The 19,120-nt window shown below is 40.4% G+C and overlaps 1 protein-coding gene across 1 annotated transcript in view; it reads right to left on the minus strand.

Moving 5' to 3' along the window:
• Positions 1-9,896: 9,896 nt before the first annotated feature.
• MACROD2 (MACRO domain containing 2) overlaps positions 9,897-19,120 on the minus strand; it is a 1,661,433-nt gene continuing 1,652,209 nt past the window's right edge. Inside the window, exons 18-20 of the mRNA XM_018554264.1 lie at positions 18,064-18,096; positions 14,745-14,792; positions 9,897-9,928 (exon numbers count right to left, since the gene is read on the minus strand). Coding sequence (XP_018409766.1) covers positions 9,897-9,928; positions 14,745-14,792; positions 18,064-18,096 — 113 coding nt within the window. The remainder of the gene's footprint in view (positions 9,929-14,744; positions 14,793-18,063; positions 18,097-19,120) is intronic.

The following is a 19,120-nucleotide window of genomic DNA, read 5'->3' on the forward strand; positions in this document are numbered from 1 at the left end:
ACAGATTGAATGAGTGTCAAAACAGCCAATTGTATTTTTTGGGCTTAACTGGAAACAAAGCAATTTACTTTTAACATGTCAGGATTTTTTTATTTAAAACAAAGGCTTACCAAAGCAGTAACATTCTGTACTACATAGGTATGACCACTACTGGACAGTACACTCTTCTCTGACACAAACAGAATTTCTGTTGTGTTTTTGTCAGGTTTCTTTGATCATTCCCAGTGCGCAGTACTGGAAGTTAAATGCTAGGTCCATTGATAAGACTAATGGTCTGCACATACATGACTATGTGTATTAAAGTGTAACAGGACATTAGGAAGGAACATTTTGGGGGTTATTCACTTAGCTACTGAAGGCAGACGACTGAACTGAGCTGAAGTGAACAGAGCCTGATTTCAGCTGTACATCGGCTAAAATCAGTCGTACATCAGCTGCCTTCGGTCCGCTGAACATTCTCTGCATGTTCGTCTGAGCCGAAATGCAGAAGAAATTTGACTCAGCCTATCCAACATCTGGATCGGCTGAGCTGAAGCTACGGCAGCCAACTGCCAGAGTCTTCTAGCAGGTCCCGGGCCAATGAAAAACAACTGGGCAGAGCCAGCCATGATGTCACGGCCAGCTCCACCCAGTTGTTACTGTTTAATGACAGATCAGTGTCCCCAGGTCATTTGGGGACACTGATCTATCATTACAAGTGAGCGGAGCCAGCCATGAGATCACAGCCGGCTCCGCCCAGCTGTGAATTGCATGGAGATCGGCCAACCTTTCTCCACGTTTTGGGAGTCACTATGGCTCAGCCGAGCCGAAGCATATGTGTTTGGCTCGGCTGAGCTGCCTTTGGCTCCTGTACGGGCTATTGTGACTGAACCGAAGGGCAGAGGCGGCCGAAGCGAGCCGGAGGGTCAGCCAAAGCTACGGCTGTATCCTTCGGCTCCTTAGTGAATAACCTCCTTTGACACAACAGCTATTCGATAAGTTGTATTTGAGTTAGGACACATTGTTTGTTGTCCCTTTTTATGTTTGTATAGATAAATATTCTCAACAAACCTGCAGCAATTGTATGTGTAAAATTGAAGGAGCTACAGTATTTCCTGCATACATGACATGGCTGCATGGTATTTCTCTGAGTGGGTTTCCTAATGGTGACAACTGTGAACTATTCCTGTGTAATAGTGCTAAAACTGTAAGTTGTGAGCGCCAAGAGAAACCTATATAACAAGTTCTGAAGCTGAAGCACAATTGGGATGTAGGGACAGAGTATTGTTACTCTACACCATGAAGTACCTAAACAAGGACCTTTACGCCAGCATAATGTATTATTTTGATGATAAAAGAAATTGAAAATAACTTTTCAAAACACATGATCATATTAAAGCTTGAAATTGTTGTGATTGGGTTTAAATATACTTTATCTAGATACTTTCAGTACAGCAAGCACCTTTTGCGGAAATGGTCATCTTTCTTGCCCGGTGACAAAAATATGGTACTGTGTAAGCAACCAGGCAAATGCATGGGCACTTGAGTAAGTAATGTGAGTCTCAGATATTATTACAGGTTTTTTTTCCTCCATATAAAAAAATATGGCATTCCATTGCCAAGTAAAAAAAAACATTCGTAGAGGGCAAATCCAACATTTTAGAGTTGTCCTCAGAACAATAGGTAAGGGGGAGATCTTACCATGTGGACACCTGTGTCGGGACAGCGGTCTAGGATGGGAATTCCCCTTACTTTGTGAGATTTTCTTTAACTTTCTGTTTTATCTCTGGGACAGTAAGTAAAAGAAAATTTCCCCAATTGTACAAGACTGCAAAAAATAACCCTTTCCTGCTCGAAACCTAAAAAAAAGCCATTAACCCATCGTGCACACAGCCCATTGCTATAGCAATACTAGCATATGGTCAGTGTTTTAAGAGAAGGTGCCATAATACCAGGGTTGTGCTAAAGAGCATCAGTCTTTTCCACAACACTGATATTCCAAGAGGAAGAGCAGGAATAGAGAGCAATAAGGTCATGAGAAACACATGTAATTTAGTGCTACTCCTCTCAGTGAACTGGTTAAGTGGTCTACCGTGTTTCCCCGAAAATAAGACACTGTCTTATATTTTTTTTGCCCCCAAAAACTACACTAGGTCTTATTTTCAGGGGATGTCTTATTTTTTGTTTAATGTGCAACAAAATGTACAACAATCCAAAGTTATCTGGTATCACTCCGCCTGTCACAGTAACTGGGGCTATAGAGGAATATCGGCTAATGTGGCTATGCTCCCTCAGCCGCCGCCGCAGCCTTGGTTTCAACAGCGCTGGCTTCCTTTGTCACCAGGGACAGTGGTACCAGTGGTGCAGCAGTGGGGACATCAGACAGTGGACAGAGTGGTAAAGTGCCTTCAGGGGGACAGCAGTTGAAGTATGGTACTGGAGTGCTCCCTGTCACTGCGCTGTCTAGAGGGAGTCGCCTGTCATCCCCTTAATACAGTATGTCCCTGCAGGCTGATACCATCTCTCCTGCAAGTTCCCCCTCACATGCTACCACCAAACTAGGTCTTATTTTCGGGGTAGATCTTATATTACAGGAATCTTGAAAAATAGTGCTAGGTCTTACTTTCGGGGTAGGTCTTATTTTTGGGGAAACAGGGTATTAGATGTTTACTATGATGCAAGCTAGGAGTAAATACAAAACATAAGAATTGGGAGGGGTTGTAGAACTAGAGGGAGTTATAGCAAAAGCTCATCAAAATATTGATAGAACAATTACAGTACATAATCAGTCATGAAAGCTTTACAATATGCATTTAAAAAAATCAATGTGCTGCCTTTATTATTAAAGCAGCTTATACACTATTTTGGTATATAATCTGTTGTGAGAAGCCAGATTTATTTTTGCCTGTAAACCCAAGATCTAATATAAAATAGTACTACTACTACTAGTTATAAGACATCGGTTTAAAAAAAAAGATAAGCGCTCCCCTAATGTCTTTACTCTTCCAGCCACAGAATGAGTAAATCTCACTGAGCAAAGCTGTTTACCCACTCAGAATGAGGAATTGTGGGGTTTTCCAACATTTTCAAAAGGTAATTAGTTTATACATTGAAATAAACTTTTGTTACTATACTTCTAATTAGTTATCATCTTGCTATGCAGAAATCATTTATTAGTAGGTAATGGACAAGTCCTTACTTTATTTGCTATATTTAATATAATTGATTAATTCCACCGTAAGTATTTAATTAGTTAATGGAAATGTATGTGCAACAGTGTTACCCTTTTAGTTTATATAAATTATATTGTTTTAAAACATTTCAGTTATCGTAGAGCATGATTTCCAAAAATATAATAAGATAATTAAATATTACTTACATGTGTTTTTTTATTAAATAATTACCAAAATGTAAAGAAAATAAAGCTTTGACTAACTTCACTGCATTTAATCTCTCCTAATCTGCATGTAAGGGATTTGTACAATTTTATTATCATACATGTTGCCTGGCAACAAAATCTTCTAGCTGTTTTTATTGTGATACTGATATTTCTTAACACACAATAAAATGATATACTTAAAATCTAATGTATGTATAAATCCATTCACGTTTAATGCTGATCTTTACCCCCTTTTACTAAAAATCACATCAGTATTCAGCTCTGCATGCTGATATGAAATCATCTTACATTCATTAATTAAATAAACATAATTTTCTGTTACCTATAATTACAGTTTTTCCACTTCCTGGTTCATTTAGGCATTAGTGATGTAGTCCATGCCTCAGAAATTAATTCATAGAAGGTTACATCATAGTGCATTGCTGGAATATCTCATCTGTAAACAGCAAAATCTCAGGGAAAGGCATTTTTTTCCTCTGAGATGATGTGCATGATCACATGTCCCAGCCACGTGTGCCAGAGTTCCAGGAAGTAAAAGGCGATGGATTAATCTTCCCATAGTAGAAATGGCCACCATGAGAAGATTTGGAAAGAATAGAAAAATATGTTATGTAAAGAATAAAAAGCTTGCAATTATCTAGAAGTATCTTTTTGTTGATTGCCATTACTAAACATCTCTAAAGGTGACTTTGTTGGAATTTTAAAGATAAGGGTAAAGTTCCACTTCAAGGACAAAATTGATTTTTTATCTATTTCCTATTTAAACATACGTAGGGTAATATTGGCAGTGTGTCTTGTTTTTACCTAGTGATTTTACTTTACCTCTTTATCTAACTGTATTTATAGTATAGCTTTGATTCATCTAGCAGAATAATAAGAAGAGTATTACTGTAATTATGAAATTGGAGTTATAGTTCTTTTTGTAATATTAATATTTTGAGACGATGACTTTTGAACCTACACGGGTTGCTCACCTTTCCTCTTTTAAATGCAATTTTATGAAGAATGATCCTTTTTTTTTTCTCCTCATGAAGAGGTTCTGCTTTTGCCTCGAAGAATGTTCAGACTACCTTAATACATCTTTTGCTTTAGATCAATCCTGGTGTGTCTATTGATGGGAGCTAACTTGATCTGTTGATGAAGTATAGCTCCACAAGTGCTCTTTTCTGATGCATGATATTGAAATGGTGTCTGATCAGCCACATACAGTATATTCTTGAGTTCAATGGTTTTTCAAGGCAATTATGTATGTTTATTTCCTGTATACCAGAGGTGTTCCCACTTTTTATTTTTCAAGATTTGTTTGTCAATTATGCAATCCCTGATAGAGCTAGCAGAGGCAGTGATATTTCTTAGCTGACTGGAGAACGGGGTTACACTGCCTGGAAGTATTACACTCCCTGCCCTTTGTGAACCAACATCAGGTGAACTTATCACTCTATTAGAGCTACGTATACCTTTGTCTTTACATTAACATTCTGCATTAGGAAAGCACCCCTTTGTTTTTTCATTTCTGTCAGTGCAGCATTTTCTGCCGTGCAACTGGTGGAAATGCCAAATATTAAGCACTGCAAGTGGACTTTAAGGTATATTTAGGGCATTATGGAAGTACCAGATTTAAAGTAAACCTGTGTTTTGCCCATGCATGGAAAAGCATGAGGTTTACTTAACTCCCCTCTTCCTCAGCAGCACATAATCACATTGTCTTCTCTTTCTTGTGCTGCTACATTTGGCTGCCATGAGCGAAGAGAAAAAAAGTCAGTATTTCAGGTGTAAGGAGAATGTGATTTCGCTCATCTTCCTCTCAACTCTTAGGCCTGGTGCTTGGCTGGACACTCGGCGCTGTCATCTGAGGATGAAGAGAAAGTCTTCAGCCCTATGTAAGATCTATGTCAGGACTTGCTCTGTTCACTCACAGTAGCTGAACAAAGTAACATGGTGACAAAAGGAAGGTGAGCATGTTAAGCTGGGTAGAGCAATGGTTAAGTCAACCTGTTGCTATGCCCTGCTTGAGGAAACCACCGGTTAAGTTTAAAGCCTACATTAGACCTTGTGTCCATGGCAGTTCTAGCAGGTTAGTATCTGGAGGGGTGAGGTGTGACAGCTCAGCTGTCATGCATCACCATCACTAATTCTTTCACAACCTTTTAGACACCGCATGCAAAGGTAGCATTTTTTATCTTGTTCAGACAATGGAATACATACTTCCCTTAAAAAAAGACCTAGTTATTTAAAACAAAAGTAATGCCCACCTTCCCTGAATGCCTTTTGATGACATCTTACCTCTGACACTGAAGCTGAAGTCCAGGGGCAGCAAACTGCTCAATACCTGACTAACTGCCCAACATCAAAGGTGTTCAGCTGCATCACAGTTGACAGCTTAATGCCCAGCTAGATAAACATGCTTCAAATAGGTCCCTGGCAAGTAGGCTTTAAATCTTACTCTTTAAAAATATCCTTTCCGAAATACATTGTGATTGGAAGAACCACATATAGCTTCTGCCTCAATGACTCTCTTCCATTGCAAAATGAAGTTTAGTAATACAGTAGAGTGCTATTTACAGTTCAAAAATGTTGTATATAGATACCATTGATTATCAGATAAGATAAGTTTCTAGTGCTGCCAACAGACTTGAGATAGTGATCTAATATAGCTAATATGTTACCACCAAAACCATCTACAGTACATTTACACCCGAATGCACAATCCAATAGCAAGTTATGATTCCGTAAACAGTAATTGTGTACAGGACTTCCCAGAATTACCCTCTGCTTCCTCATTTGATTGGCTCACTGCTTTGCCCAGAATTCTGCAGCGAGATTGATGTCAAATTATTGGCATCCCCTTTTACATGTGTTAAAATACTTTCACACATGCAAGACTTGCTTGTCTAGGGACTAGGACTGCATCGTTTCTTGTTACAACTCTTATACGGATATAGGTTATGTTATTTAATAAAGCATGGATTCTTGCAATATCGATAGCATTGCTGGAAGGGATTGCTATTTTCTTAACAAATCTGGAGTTTATTTTTAAAGGCACCACATGTTAGATTTGTAAATGTTTAGAGGTTTATAGCTATTTAGATTGGGGCCTTGAGGATCAAGAATGCAAAAGCAATTTACTGAAGCAAAAATTATATCATCTTTAAAATCCTGGCTAATTTTATCATACTGTAAAACAAAAAGCTACTTGTGTCCCCTTATTCTATAGCAAAGACACAAGGATGTGACCCCAGTCTTTGGCAGTGGAGTCACATAACTCTGCCTATAGCTGCCATTTGCTTGCCTTAGCATCAAATGACAGCTATAAACAACAGGCCCTCCTGCTCCCTGATAAATTTTACTTAAATATTCAGTAAAAATATGTTAATTTTCACAACCAGAAATACCAATGACCTTTAAATCAATGTTTCTAAAAACGTACCGTTAATTAACTCTCTTCGGGTGACAATTGAGAAAGAATAATTTGTCTACTAAAGCAAAGGTTAATACATTTTTTGAGATGTACAGAACATAATTAGGGTATGATTATGCATTGGTACTCTACAAGGAATGTATGCATTATGGTTACTGTTTATGATAATGTAGACAAAGGACAAATATTTAAAAAGCACCTATACTAAAATGTTAACAGCTGAGGTCACATTAACAAATGTCTAGGATCAAGCCTGTAGTAGGTTTTTTTTTCAGGAAATGGAAGCACTTTGGTCATTCTATGACCTTTTATTTATCCACACTGATATAATTTTTAATGCAGCTTTAATTTAGCATTTGCATATAGGTTTGCTTTATAGAGAAGGCGTAGTCTTTTCTTAAATTCTCATCCGTACAGAAACAGGACAAAATTGAGAAAGAAAAGTGTGTATACCAAAACACTGTGTTGCAGTCAAAATGTAGTATAACTCTATCAAGTATTTAAAAGTCTGGGTATTTTTATAAATACCCAGAATAATACAGTTGGACAGCTTCCATTAGAATTGTGGAGTAACCAAGAAAAATAGTTTTAAAAACAATGTACCTTTAATCACATGACAATGGGAACACATGGAAGGATGTGAAACTCAGAGTAATAATAAGTAACAAACACCAACCTAGATGGGCCAAGCTTACTATGTAAACAATCAAAGAAGCAAAACTTGAAAATGTCTGCTGATCCTGTACTCAGCAAATTGGCAGCTGTTACACATGTCTGTGGTCTAAGAAAATAATGCTTAGCCTCAGCTTTGTTTGCATTACAGGGAGTTTATCAATCAATATTGATACATTATTTAGCTGGATTACTATTGAAGATTTGAGTTTCATTTGTCAGATCTGGTGACAGGGTGAGCTAACAGCAGCATCTCTGAATGGTGCATGCGACCAGCCGTTATTCTTTCTGCTGAGGGACAATATTTTTGTAAAAAAAAAAGAGAAAATATCTATCTCTCTAATCGTGCGACATCACATTAACAAATTTTCATTTTCTTCTGGTTAACTCTTCTACCTTCTATCATATTTACTTAACAGATACATTTAAAGCGGAAGGAATGTATTGGAGACAGATTATCAAACAAAGCTATTATAAATGCTCACATAAATGGTTTCATTACTGTATGGTTTCATGTACGGCATCTAGCAATACCATTTTTGTGCTTAATATTACAGTTTATGATGTCTGATGTACTCATATTGATATGCCACTTGTATAAATCATCTTTTGTATATAACCTCAATAAAAACTTACATGCTTAAAACATTTTTTTTTATCAAATATATTATTATTAGGGATGTCGATACTTGAGTATTTGGGCGAGTACTTGCCCAAATGTTTCGATACCTTTCCCGATACTGGAATTCCGGTCAGAGGAAATCTTCCACTGCCATAGGGGAACATGGAGCCAGCTTCCTGTGCGATCAGGAAGCTGGGCGGTGAGTAATGACCCATCTCCCAGCTTCCTGATGACCAGGAAGCTGGTACCATGCTGTCTGGCAGGAATGCCGGCTTTCCAGCCAATTAACACTGAATCAGCTTCCCGGGCAATCATGAAGCCTGGGGGGTGGGTCATTACTCGCTAGCCGGCTTCCTGATTGGCCAAGAAGCCGGCTCGATGCTGATTGGCTGGGAAGCCGGCTTCCAGGCCAATCACAATTAAGCCAGCAAAACAACATGAAGCCAGCTTCCCGGGCAATCAGCATGTCATTACCCACCGCCTGGCTTCCTGATTGCCCGGGAAGCTGGCTCCATGCCATCGGAAGCACCAGTATCTGTACTTGGTATCAGCAAGTACCAAAAGCAAAATATCGGTACTCGTACTCAATACCGAAAAACCGGTATCAGTGCATCCCTAATTATTATATTATATTTGTTTGTTACTTTGGATCCTAGGCAAAAACAAAGTTATACTCACCTGATCATCCATGCTGGCTGGCTGTGACAGCGCTCCCTCCTGCCTGTCTCCTCCTTCGCTGCAGCAATGGTATATCCCTCAGTTGTGTATAGAACATGATGACTCGGGGACCTTACACTGCTGCAGCGGAGGGGGAAAGAGGCTCAAGGGACTGGTCTAAGAGCAAGCCTCCTCAGAGGATTGGGTAAGTATAACTTTTTGATTTTTGACCCTAGGCAAAAACGATCACTTAACCCTTGTAATGCAGAGGGTTGCCCCACTGCAAGGGTTTTAATAAACTTTTTACCCAGAGTTCTGCTTTAAGTCAGCAAGTCAACTCAGAATACCTTAATCAGAACTTTTCCATTGCAAACGAATGTGAACATTGCAGAGCCTTTATAATCCTCTTCATCAGCTGTTTCAAATGCATTCTTTCTTTGCAGTGTAAACAGACTAAACAATGCTGTTTTATTTACATAATTATTATAAGTGTAGCTTTACTTCTTAGAGATTTATTGATTTTCCATTGCTAACTTGAATTCCTTCTTTGTCAGAGTAGAAGTGGATATTTTAAAGACCACTTGTGGCCTTAAAGGAGAACTATGAGGTGAGTGCTTTTCACTCACCTCATAGTTCTGGCCGACCTGTGACAATTAGACTGTCACAGGTCGGCTCAGTAGATCGGGGGGTGAGCGAACACATACCTGCGTTCCCTCACCTCTCGATCCTGTCACAGCTCTCTGCCGTGACAGGGGAGGGGCTGGATTCCCCCCTCCACGCTCCGATCCACCAGCGCTGACTGGCAGATCGGACGGGGGAGTGGGCGGGTACAGCTGGCTCTGCCTCTAGATAGGCAGAGTCAGCTGTCAGTCACGTAGCTGGGCGGATCCAGACATAATTGTCGGGATCCGCTTCAGCTGCTGCGTCTCAGTATACCGCGAGCTGTAGCTCGTGGTATACTGAGCTTAGGGTGAAGGGAGGACGCTAGTTTGTGTCCTCCCGTCACCCTAAGGAGAACTATGGGGAAAAGCCTTAACCCCATAGTTCTCCTTTAATGCTTATATATGGAATTAACACGTGGGACACATTCTTTCTAAACTAGCCCCTGGAAAGAAGAATGTATATTATTTTTGGTTATGAAAAGCTGTTCAGGTAAAATCTTTGTAAACTGGCTCATACACTAAAAAAATAAAAAATAAACAAACAAACATACTCCAAGGAGTGCCCAAGGAACCCCTAGATTCTGGAGCTCTCTAATATGCAAACCTTGATATTTTCTAGCTGCACTGGAAACTTCAGGAGTATGCTGCTTCCTGAACTCCTCTACTGAATAGTAAGGAGGCCCATCCTAGTGAATGGCCATTAGGAAGCTGTGGGAATTCACTCGGAAGAAGACTTCCAAATGGATATTTTTAGTCCTGGAGCAAGTTTTGAAGTAATACTTCATAACAGCTTTCACTAACTACAATAAATAAACATTTTTTTTCTGGCAATTAAGAGAGATAAAGGAAAAAGATGTGATTTAAAAAAAAAAAACTCTTTTGGCGTGAAAGTGCGATATGTTCAGATTTCAGAAAATGTGATCCAAAAGTGTTACCATGTTAAGTCTCATTTGCATAACTGATTAGCAGTCAATTTTAGTCAGAGATGTTTATTTAAATAACAAACAGCCAAAAAGAACGAATATATTATAAAGAATCTCCAAATTTACATTTTCAATAATTACGGGATATCTGACCATTAAATGTAAAGTGCACCTGTTGAAAGGTCTGAAGCTGCCCATACACTGTTAAGGTGCCCATACACCTTACAATTATCTGCAGATTTTCTGTGGTCAAATGAAAAAAGTGCAACAGATTTGCCCAGGTGGAGATTACTCCAGCCACACAGTTTAGCGTAGATGGAGGAATCTGTTTCACCTTTTCTATCTGACCATAGAAAATCTGCAGATAATTGTAAGGTCTATAGCCAGCTTTATGCTGGCCACAGACCTTACAACCATCGCCCATCATGGACAGCCAGATCGTACTTGCGATAATCGCAAGCCTGCCCCACTGAGGGGCGGGCTTCCGATGACAGTAATGCTGAACGGGCAGTGTGCGCTTGTGCACTCCGGCCCGTGCGGCATTTATCTTAGAAAGTAGTGCAACCGTAACGTAAAAACGGTTGCACGCCTTTCACACACCTTGCGATAATCGTACGATCGCGGGATTTCCCACGATTATCATACGATTAGCGCAAGGTGTGTGGGCACCTTTAGAATAGCTGCCAAATTCTAACACTGGGTAGTCCTGGCGGCTCAACAAAAGTCAATTGCCAAATCGATTTTTGTGAATAGGGGTGGGCTGCAAATTGTAGGCCAACAGTGACTGCACCCAATTAGCTTTAGTCACTGTTCTGTATTCTGACATATATGCTGTTTAGCGTGGATGGCAAAATCTGTTAGATTTCTTTTGTTTAGCCTGAAACAGCATAGCTATATAAAGAATCATAAGAGTTCACTATGTGTGCCAAAATAAAGTGCTCCTGTACCCTTTGTACCTAGAAAAAACCTTACCCTTATTCAAACAGTGATAATACAAGATTATCAGCAGCTTAAAAAAGAACTGTGGGGTAAGTGTTTTTCCCCATAGTTCCCTTTAGGGTCACGGAAGGACATATATTAACCTCCTCCCATGACCCAAAGCTCAGTATATAGCGGTCTATTGCCCACGGTATACTCAGAGCTCCACAGCCGGGACAGATCCTGACAGTACTGTCTGGATCCACCCAGCTGCGTGAGTGACAGCTGGCTCTGCCGATCTAGAGGTAGATCCAGCTGTGCCCGCCCCCTCCCCTGTTCACTACTCCACTCAGTGCTGGAGGATCAGAGAGGAGAGGTGGGTATCCCTGCAGGGAGCAGTGACTGACAGCCATCGCTCACTGCAGGGAGACGATCAGGAAGTGAGCGGATCAGCTGCATCTTTCTGCTCACTTTGGGATCAATGGAGCTGACCTGTCACAGCTTCTTTGTCACAGGTCGGCTTTAACTATGAGTTTGAGTGGAAAACACTTTAATTCTCCCCACTGACCTTGACTGCTCTCCCTTTCTGTGACATTCAGTATCTGTCATGTAACCTCCCCTTGCAAGCCAGACTGCTCCCATGTGATCAGGTGACCACAATTTTTAAAATATATATGGTTGAGACTTAGGATACATTCACATTTCACAATGCATTAAAAAAGTTATCTGTTAAAGGGTCTATAGATTTGTCACTGGAACAAAAATAACCTTATAGGAAATTAAGATTTTACCAATTTAACAACTTGAAGTCCGCAGTGTTAAACCCCCTTCCTGTCCAGGCCATTTTTCAGTATTTTGCGCTGCGGTACATTCGCCGATCGGTTGTATGTGAAACACCCGATGAAACACAACGGGCGGACGGCAAGCGGTTAAAGATACAGACGATATAATGGTTTGTGGTCAACTGTATTGTTTTTTTAAGTTTACAAGTTTAAAAACTGATGTTTTATATATTTTTTTGTATTTATATAAATGTTTGCTGTCATAAATTTAGTACAGGGTGTACCTATGTGAGGGATTGCAGAGCATTATGGGTCTCCTAAAGAAAGAGCAGAGCAGAAGCTGTTTGCCTTCAGGCTCCTTCTCACTGATTTAAACTTAACTATGTAGCAATCAGAACAGAGCAGGCAGGGGGGGAGATTGAGGGGAAACAATCTACTACTCTGACTTATTGTGTTGTATGTGTAATGTGAGCTTCAGGCTGCATGGTGGAATTTCTATTTCTACTGTTAACATAGCACTGACATTCTTTTTGCATGTAATGCATTATTCTGCACTTGTGGGCGAATTGCGTTGCGGTGACTGGGATCTAGGAATTGTGATGGCTTGGTTTGCACAGAATGCAATGTGTTCAGAAATACAGAAACGACAACAACTAACCTCTGATGAACCTGCAACCATCCCTCACATACATGGCCTATAAAGTCTTTATCAAAATGGCAACATTTAGGCCTCAAACATTTGGAGGCTGTTAGCACACTTCACAGGGCAAGCAGACGGCAGAGTCACGCCATAGACAGGTATATGGGGTTATGCACATGGGGCTTATTAAACTATGCAACGAGACAATCGAGTTGATTTATTAATGATGAGCACCAGGTACACTTTGCAAAGTGAATTTTCAGTTCACTGAATGAAGTGAAGCTGTACTGACTTCATATGCAGAAATATCTTCTTTTTTTTTTATCTTGCTAGAACACAATTGGATATTCTGTGCAAAGTGAATGTTCACTTAGCTTAACCTCATTCACTAAGCCAAGTCAACCTGCTCAAACTCTTTAGTGAATCAACCCCAATACAACACTGTGGTTGCCATATTTATAAAGTCATCTTTGAAGAGCCACGTGCTAACGCTGTAATATTCCTTGAGCTTATATGTTGCAGTCCAGATGGACATGTTAACTTATTATCTGTGCACAAATACAATTTTTGCAGCTATGTTATACTGTTACCTCCATCTTTCAAAAGCTTACTAAAACATTCTTTACACTAAACCCTTGGTTCTCAACTGGTGGGTCGTGACCCAAAAGTGGGTCGCGACCCCGTCTTCAGTGGTTTGCGACCCCGTCTTCAGTGGGTCGCGAGCCCGTCTTCAGTCGGTCGCGACCCCCATCTTTAGTGGGTCGCGACCTCGTCTTCAGTGGGTCGCCACATGCCTTCTACTTTTCTAGGTGAGAGGCTCCTCCCTAGCACTGTAATTTCTTGCGCCGAGCAGCCATTCAAAATATGTTGCCCGATGCTGAGTGTCAGCTTGTGGTGGGGTGGGCTAAGGCTATGGCCGCGGAGGAGCGCCATCCATATGTGGATTGCTTACAGCTCCCTTGCCTGTCCAGTAGAAGTGCCTGGACCAGAGTGATCATCACTTGTTTGCCTGATGAAGGGGATGCTGTGAGACCCCGAAACGTTGTATAGAGTGTTCTACTTGCAACTAATATGTTAATAAACACATACTGAACTTGCTTTGGAGTGCCGGTGTCCATCCTTTACTGATATTTTGTCGGAAGCCACCCGCTGTCACCTGCTGCACCCACCCTCCATTTTTGGAGCAGTGACTCTGAGGGCGATGGGTACACGGACTTGATGGAGTGATGTCACATTCTGGCTCCTGGCACCTCTACAGTGTGTGCAAGGGAGCTGTACAAGTGGATGCACATATGGATGGAGCTCCTTCATAACACAGGCTGAGGATTCACTCCAGTTCTCGTAAGGTAGGAGACTGGGTGGATTTAAAAAAATGTTTTTGAAGTGTATATGTGTGTGTGAGAATGTCTGTGAGTGTGTGAAATTGTGGTTCTGTGTGTCTGCCAGTGTTTTTGAGGGTCTATTCATACTAGTACAGTGTGTTAATCACACAGTCCCATTCGATTAACATACTGTACCACGCAATCGCACCTACCGCACGTTCTGGTGTGGGAGGTGCAGTGAATTGCCATTCATTTAAATGACACCCCAAGTGCATCTCCCACACACAATTCTATCTCCCACATCGTGCATTCTATGGCAGTGTAACTTTGAGAACGACTTAATGACCAAGGACAAATGTGGGTCCTGAGGTTACACAGGTTGAGAACCACTGCGCTAAACTATATCATGTCGTGAGATACTAAATAAGCTATATAACTAATGACACACACCTAAATAAAACACATTCCGGATTAGCCATTCAAGATGCACATTTGCTATTTTATATTATATGTGCTTTCACAGATGTATTTAAATACTAGTTTTTCTGCAGGTGTATGATTTTCCTAGCAAGTAATGATACCTCTAAATAATCACGCCAGTATTCTTGTATGATCTCCTGTAAACCCCACTTACAGTATTAATTACATTATGGTCTAGTATTTTGTGACCTTGAAGCTGAGCCATTGGCTCCCCAACATTCCTGATTCCCAAAGAAGCAAGTAATACACATGTACTCCATGGTACTTACCATGATCGCCACCCGGGTCTTTCAGGGGATCTCCCTCTGAGTCTTCCACTAAAATTAAAGGGATATATTATGAGTAAAATAAAGGAAATATCTTGAGGCCTATTTAACAACATCTCAGCTGTATCTGGCTAACAGGTCTCATTATTGCGTAGTTAAATCCACTAACTGCAATAAGTGAAAACTGCAGAAAAATTACAGAGATCCTGATCACAGCAAGTGTAGAGTGTACACCGGTATAAATCAATGCATATACTCAAGGATGCAGTGGTACATTTATGGAAGTGTATATTGACTTTTGTCTTGTGTCAATGGCATCAGTTTTAGATGCTTCTGAGATCATTCAAAACTAATTTACAGGTACATTTGACCTGCAGTTGACCACCTACTGACCTGCTTTAAGTGGATTTTACATTCCTATAGACTCGTATTGGAATGTAAAACCCATCTGACACAAACAAATGGCCATCCACACAGGCCGTTATATAGTTATAAATAACCTGGTTTCAGAATGCACATTCATTTTTACTGGAAGAAACTTCTCCTAGAAGCAGAGGGAATGCAAACCTAAACAACAATTCTGATTCAGATCCCCATTAGAATGTTTTACTCAAATTTCCTGTCTAGGTGATCAACAGGGAAATTTCCCCAAAGTGTACCCAGACAGCACTAAAAACCTTCAATACAAATTAAGCTTTATTTTTTTTTTTTGCATCTCTTGCAAATATTGGCTGCGACCACTCATAGTAGCTTGCTAACAGATGCACAGAAAAGGCACACTTTATTATCCGATCATGTTATTCTAAAAAACAAACTCCAGCCAAAACGATTTGTTTTCAGTTTTAGAAAGGCATTTTATTATGACCTCTGCCAGGTTTTTATTGCTATGTGTAACCCCACTGGGGACAGTTACTTCCACTTGCTGTGTGTGTATTCTAAATTGAAAATAAAAAAACTGTCAGCAATTCGTATGGGATAAGCTAGGAACGTAGCGGATTATCTTTTATTCAATATAAATATCAGCATAGAGTGCATAAGACAGCAATATAAAAGAACTAATATTAAGTCCGTTACCTGAATGCTGATGAGGTTTCTCCGGGTCCCCTGAGCCCTCTGTTTAAACCATAAAGAGAAAGTGCTGACTTTTAATAGCAAACAACAACTGATTAATACTGCAATCTGTAACATAAAGTCACCAACATTTGACAGTGATCACCTAACAGAGATGCAGCTATTGCAATGCTTTGCCATAAAAATCTGTGTACTTTGACTCTTCTGTTAGGGAGTGGAGATGGCACTTCCACAATGTACCTGTAAACTTTATAGCTTGTTTGTGCAATAAACAAAAGATATAGGAGCACACACATATACACACACTTATTCTTTCTTAAAAAAAGCCTGTGATTTGCCCTACATGGGCAAAGGGCTAATATAAAAGGCACCCCACCAACAGCACATACTCACCTTGCCTTTGCTTTTCTCCCACTAAAGCTGGCCATAAACCTATAGATTATCTGCAGATTTTCTATGGTCAGACGGAAAAAGTGCAACAGATTCCTCCATCTATGCTAAACTGTGTGGATGGAGGAATCTCCTACTGGGCCAAGTTTCAGTATCTTGCTAGTCGGCCCCACGGGCTCTCAAAATACCTGAACAATGCCTACATCCAATCAGATTGTTCAGGTATTTTGAGAGCCCCCTGGGCTGACTAGCAAGGTACTGAAGCTTGGTCCGGTGGGAGATTCCTCCATCCACACAGTTTAGCATAGATAGAGGAATATTTTGCACTTTTTCCATCTGACCATAGAAAGTGTGTATGGTCAGCTTTAGTTTGGCCAATAAGACTGAAGAAAGATACACAGGACTTCTAATTATGATGGGGCATGTGATCTACCCCTCTTTCTCTGAAGTTGTTACCAACTGGCCACTCAGACACCATTCAATGTAACATAGGACAGGGAATCAGGCTCCACAGTCCTGTAAAAAAAAAAAATAAGGCCAATACTCTCCATTTGGCTGGTCACTGACAGCCAAATGGAGTGGCAGGGAAGAACCATCAGGGGGAACCTGTTGCTTTGCCCTAAATGTGAAAAACACAGGTTCACTTATGGGCCCATACACAACTGTGCATTTTAACACACATCAACAAAGGTTTGCTATTACTTGTAATGTTCATACTTTTCATCTGTGTGGTGCGTTGACATGTCTGTTTTTTGATGCATTGACATGCATTAAAATGCTGTTGATGGAAATGGCAGTGCACATTAATGAGTGACAACGCACTTGCCCAATACAATAAAGAACACAAGATAAAACAAGTGCAAAATGTAAAGCCAGCCCTAATGTGTTCTAGAAGGAAACATTTCAGACATACATTATAGTGAAGGGCTTTAAGACACCGTCTGCATGCACAGCCCTAGGCATACATGTGATTGATGCAAGGGAAAAGCATAATAACTCTAATTTGAACTATTCAACATCAGAAAACAATACTCAACTATCCAAACCAAGGGCTGAAGGCATTTTACAAAAACACGAATCCAATAGACCAATATAAAAAAAAATAACCAATAGATAGACTATTGCAAGGGAATGTTTTAATAAATGACTAGGCCTGAAGTGTTTTTTTGTAATCGATACAGCCACACCAAGTATTTCATATATCACTCTAGAATCTTTCAGTGTACACTCAGTGCTCTTACACACAGCATTATCAAATTATTCCATGAAATTACAAAATAAATAATACTGATACTTTCGATCTATGGGAGTGCAAGAGATTTAATAAAAAAATCAAAGAACATACTTTGAAAAAGATGGGTTACTATATTCCAATATCTAAACACTGTTTGAAATGACTACCCTATATACAGTATATCCAAAGTTGCTGTCTTTTTTATATAGTGTAAAGCATAAAGAAGACTGCGCAGACAAGAGTTACTGATGACAAATAGGCCAAGCATCAGATTCTAATTGATGATTGTATTTGGGAGACATGTGCTGCCAGTTTTTTAAAAAATATTGTTACAAATAAAGCTGATTAATACAGGAGAATAATGTAAAGATCACCCCCCATGTAAAGGGAAAACCATACAGAGATGCTCAAAAACTGCAGAATTTGACACCTAACATTGAAGTACCAAACACAGGCAGTTAAATATTCTTTTTAGATACTGGTTATATAAAGTTAGAAACATTTTGCATGCAGTTAGAACCTTACAAGCGAGACAAAAACAAGTTCCATGACTTTACTTCTGTTGTTTTTATAAAAAAAATTGGCCTTGACATTCCTGAAAATGTAGTACATTTAAATCAAACGTACCTGATTCTAGGACAGATCCTTTCATGCTAACGTCTGTGGAAATACAAAAAATGTAACAGTTGAAAGCAAGAGATACACAGTATGATAAAACAAAATATATATTTTAAGAATTCCAAAAATCACAATAAATAAACTGGGCCCTGTCTGGGTTTTTCCTTAACAATTTTAGGTAATTCCGTACACAGTCCTTCATGAACTGCATCTGGGATGTGTCTTTGTCTGACTATGGGCCAGTAAACATGGTGCTTGAGATGTGTTCACTATGGAGTCTATTCACTAAGCTGTCCTAGGCAGCCGAGTGAATGACCGACCTAAAGCGAAGTGAGCCGAACGCTGTTCGGCTATTCACTTAAGGCTGGTAAGGCTGATTTCAGCCGTATATCGCCTGAAATCAGCCGTACAGCGGGTGGCTTCACGTGGCTTCGGGTCGGCTGAACATGCTCAGAATATTCGGCCGACCCGAAGTGCAGGAGCAGTTCGACTCAGCCGATCCAACATCTGGATCGGCTAAGCCTAACCTCCGGCAGGCTACTCGCTGCTGTTCGTTCTATTCTTATAGATGCCGAACAGCAGTGAGTGAATAGGCATTCTGCTCGGCCCCTCTGAGGGACCGAGCAGAACAGAAAAATAGTTTAAAAAGTACAAAAAAATAAATAGAAAACGATTGTGCGGAGTTAGCAATGACAGCTAGCTCCGCCCCACAATGTTCTATTGGCCGGCGGTTCTGTTGCCGTCAAAAAAAAACAAAAAAAAACACTCTCCCGGGCACTCCGGGAGTCTCCGTGTCAGAATAAAGAAAAAAAAAAGAAAAAGCAGTGTTTCTCTCCTTGGTGGCAGGGAGCGGGAGACTCCCGGAGCGCCCGGGAGAGTTTGCTGTCTGGAAATCAGTGTCCCTGGTTAGCTGGTAACCAGGGATGCTTATCTCTCTGCAAGTGACCGGAGCCAGCCGTAAGATCACGACTGGCTCCGCCCAGCTGTCAGAAGCAGGCTGTTGGCCAGCCGCTCAGCCAATATGCCTCCGGCTCGGCTAAGTTCGGGAGCTGTACGGGCTATTGTG

This window comes from Nanorana parkeri, unplaced genomic scaffold (genome assembly GCF_000935625.1).
Source record: "Nanorana parkeri isolate BGI_ZX_2015 unplaced genomic scaffold, ASM93562v1 scaffold151, whole genome shotgun sequence".
NCBI lineage: Eukaryota > Metazoa > Chordata > Amphibia > Anura > Dicroglossidae > Nanorana > Nanorana parkeri.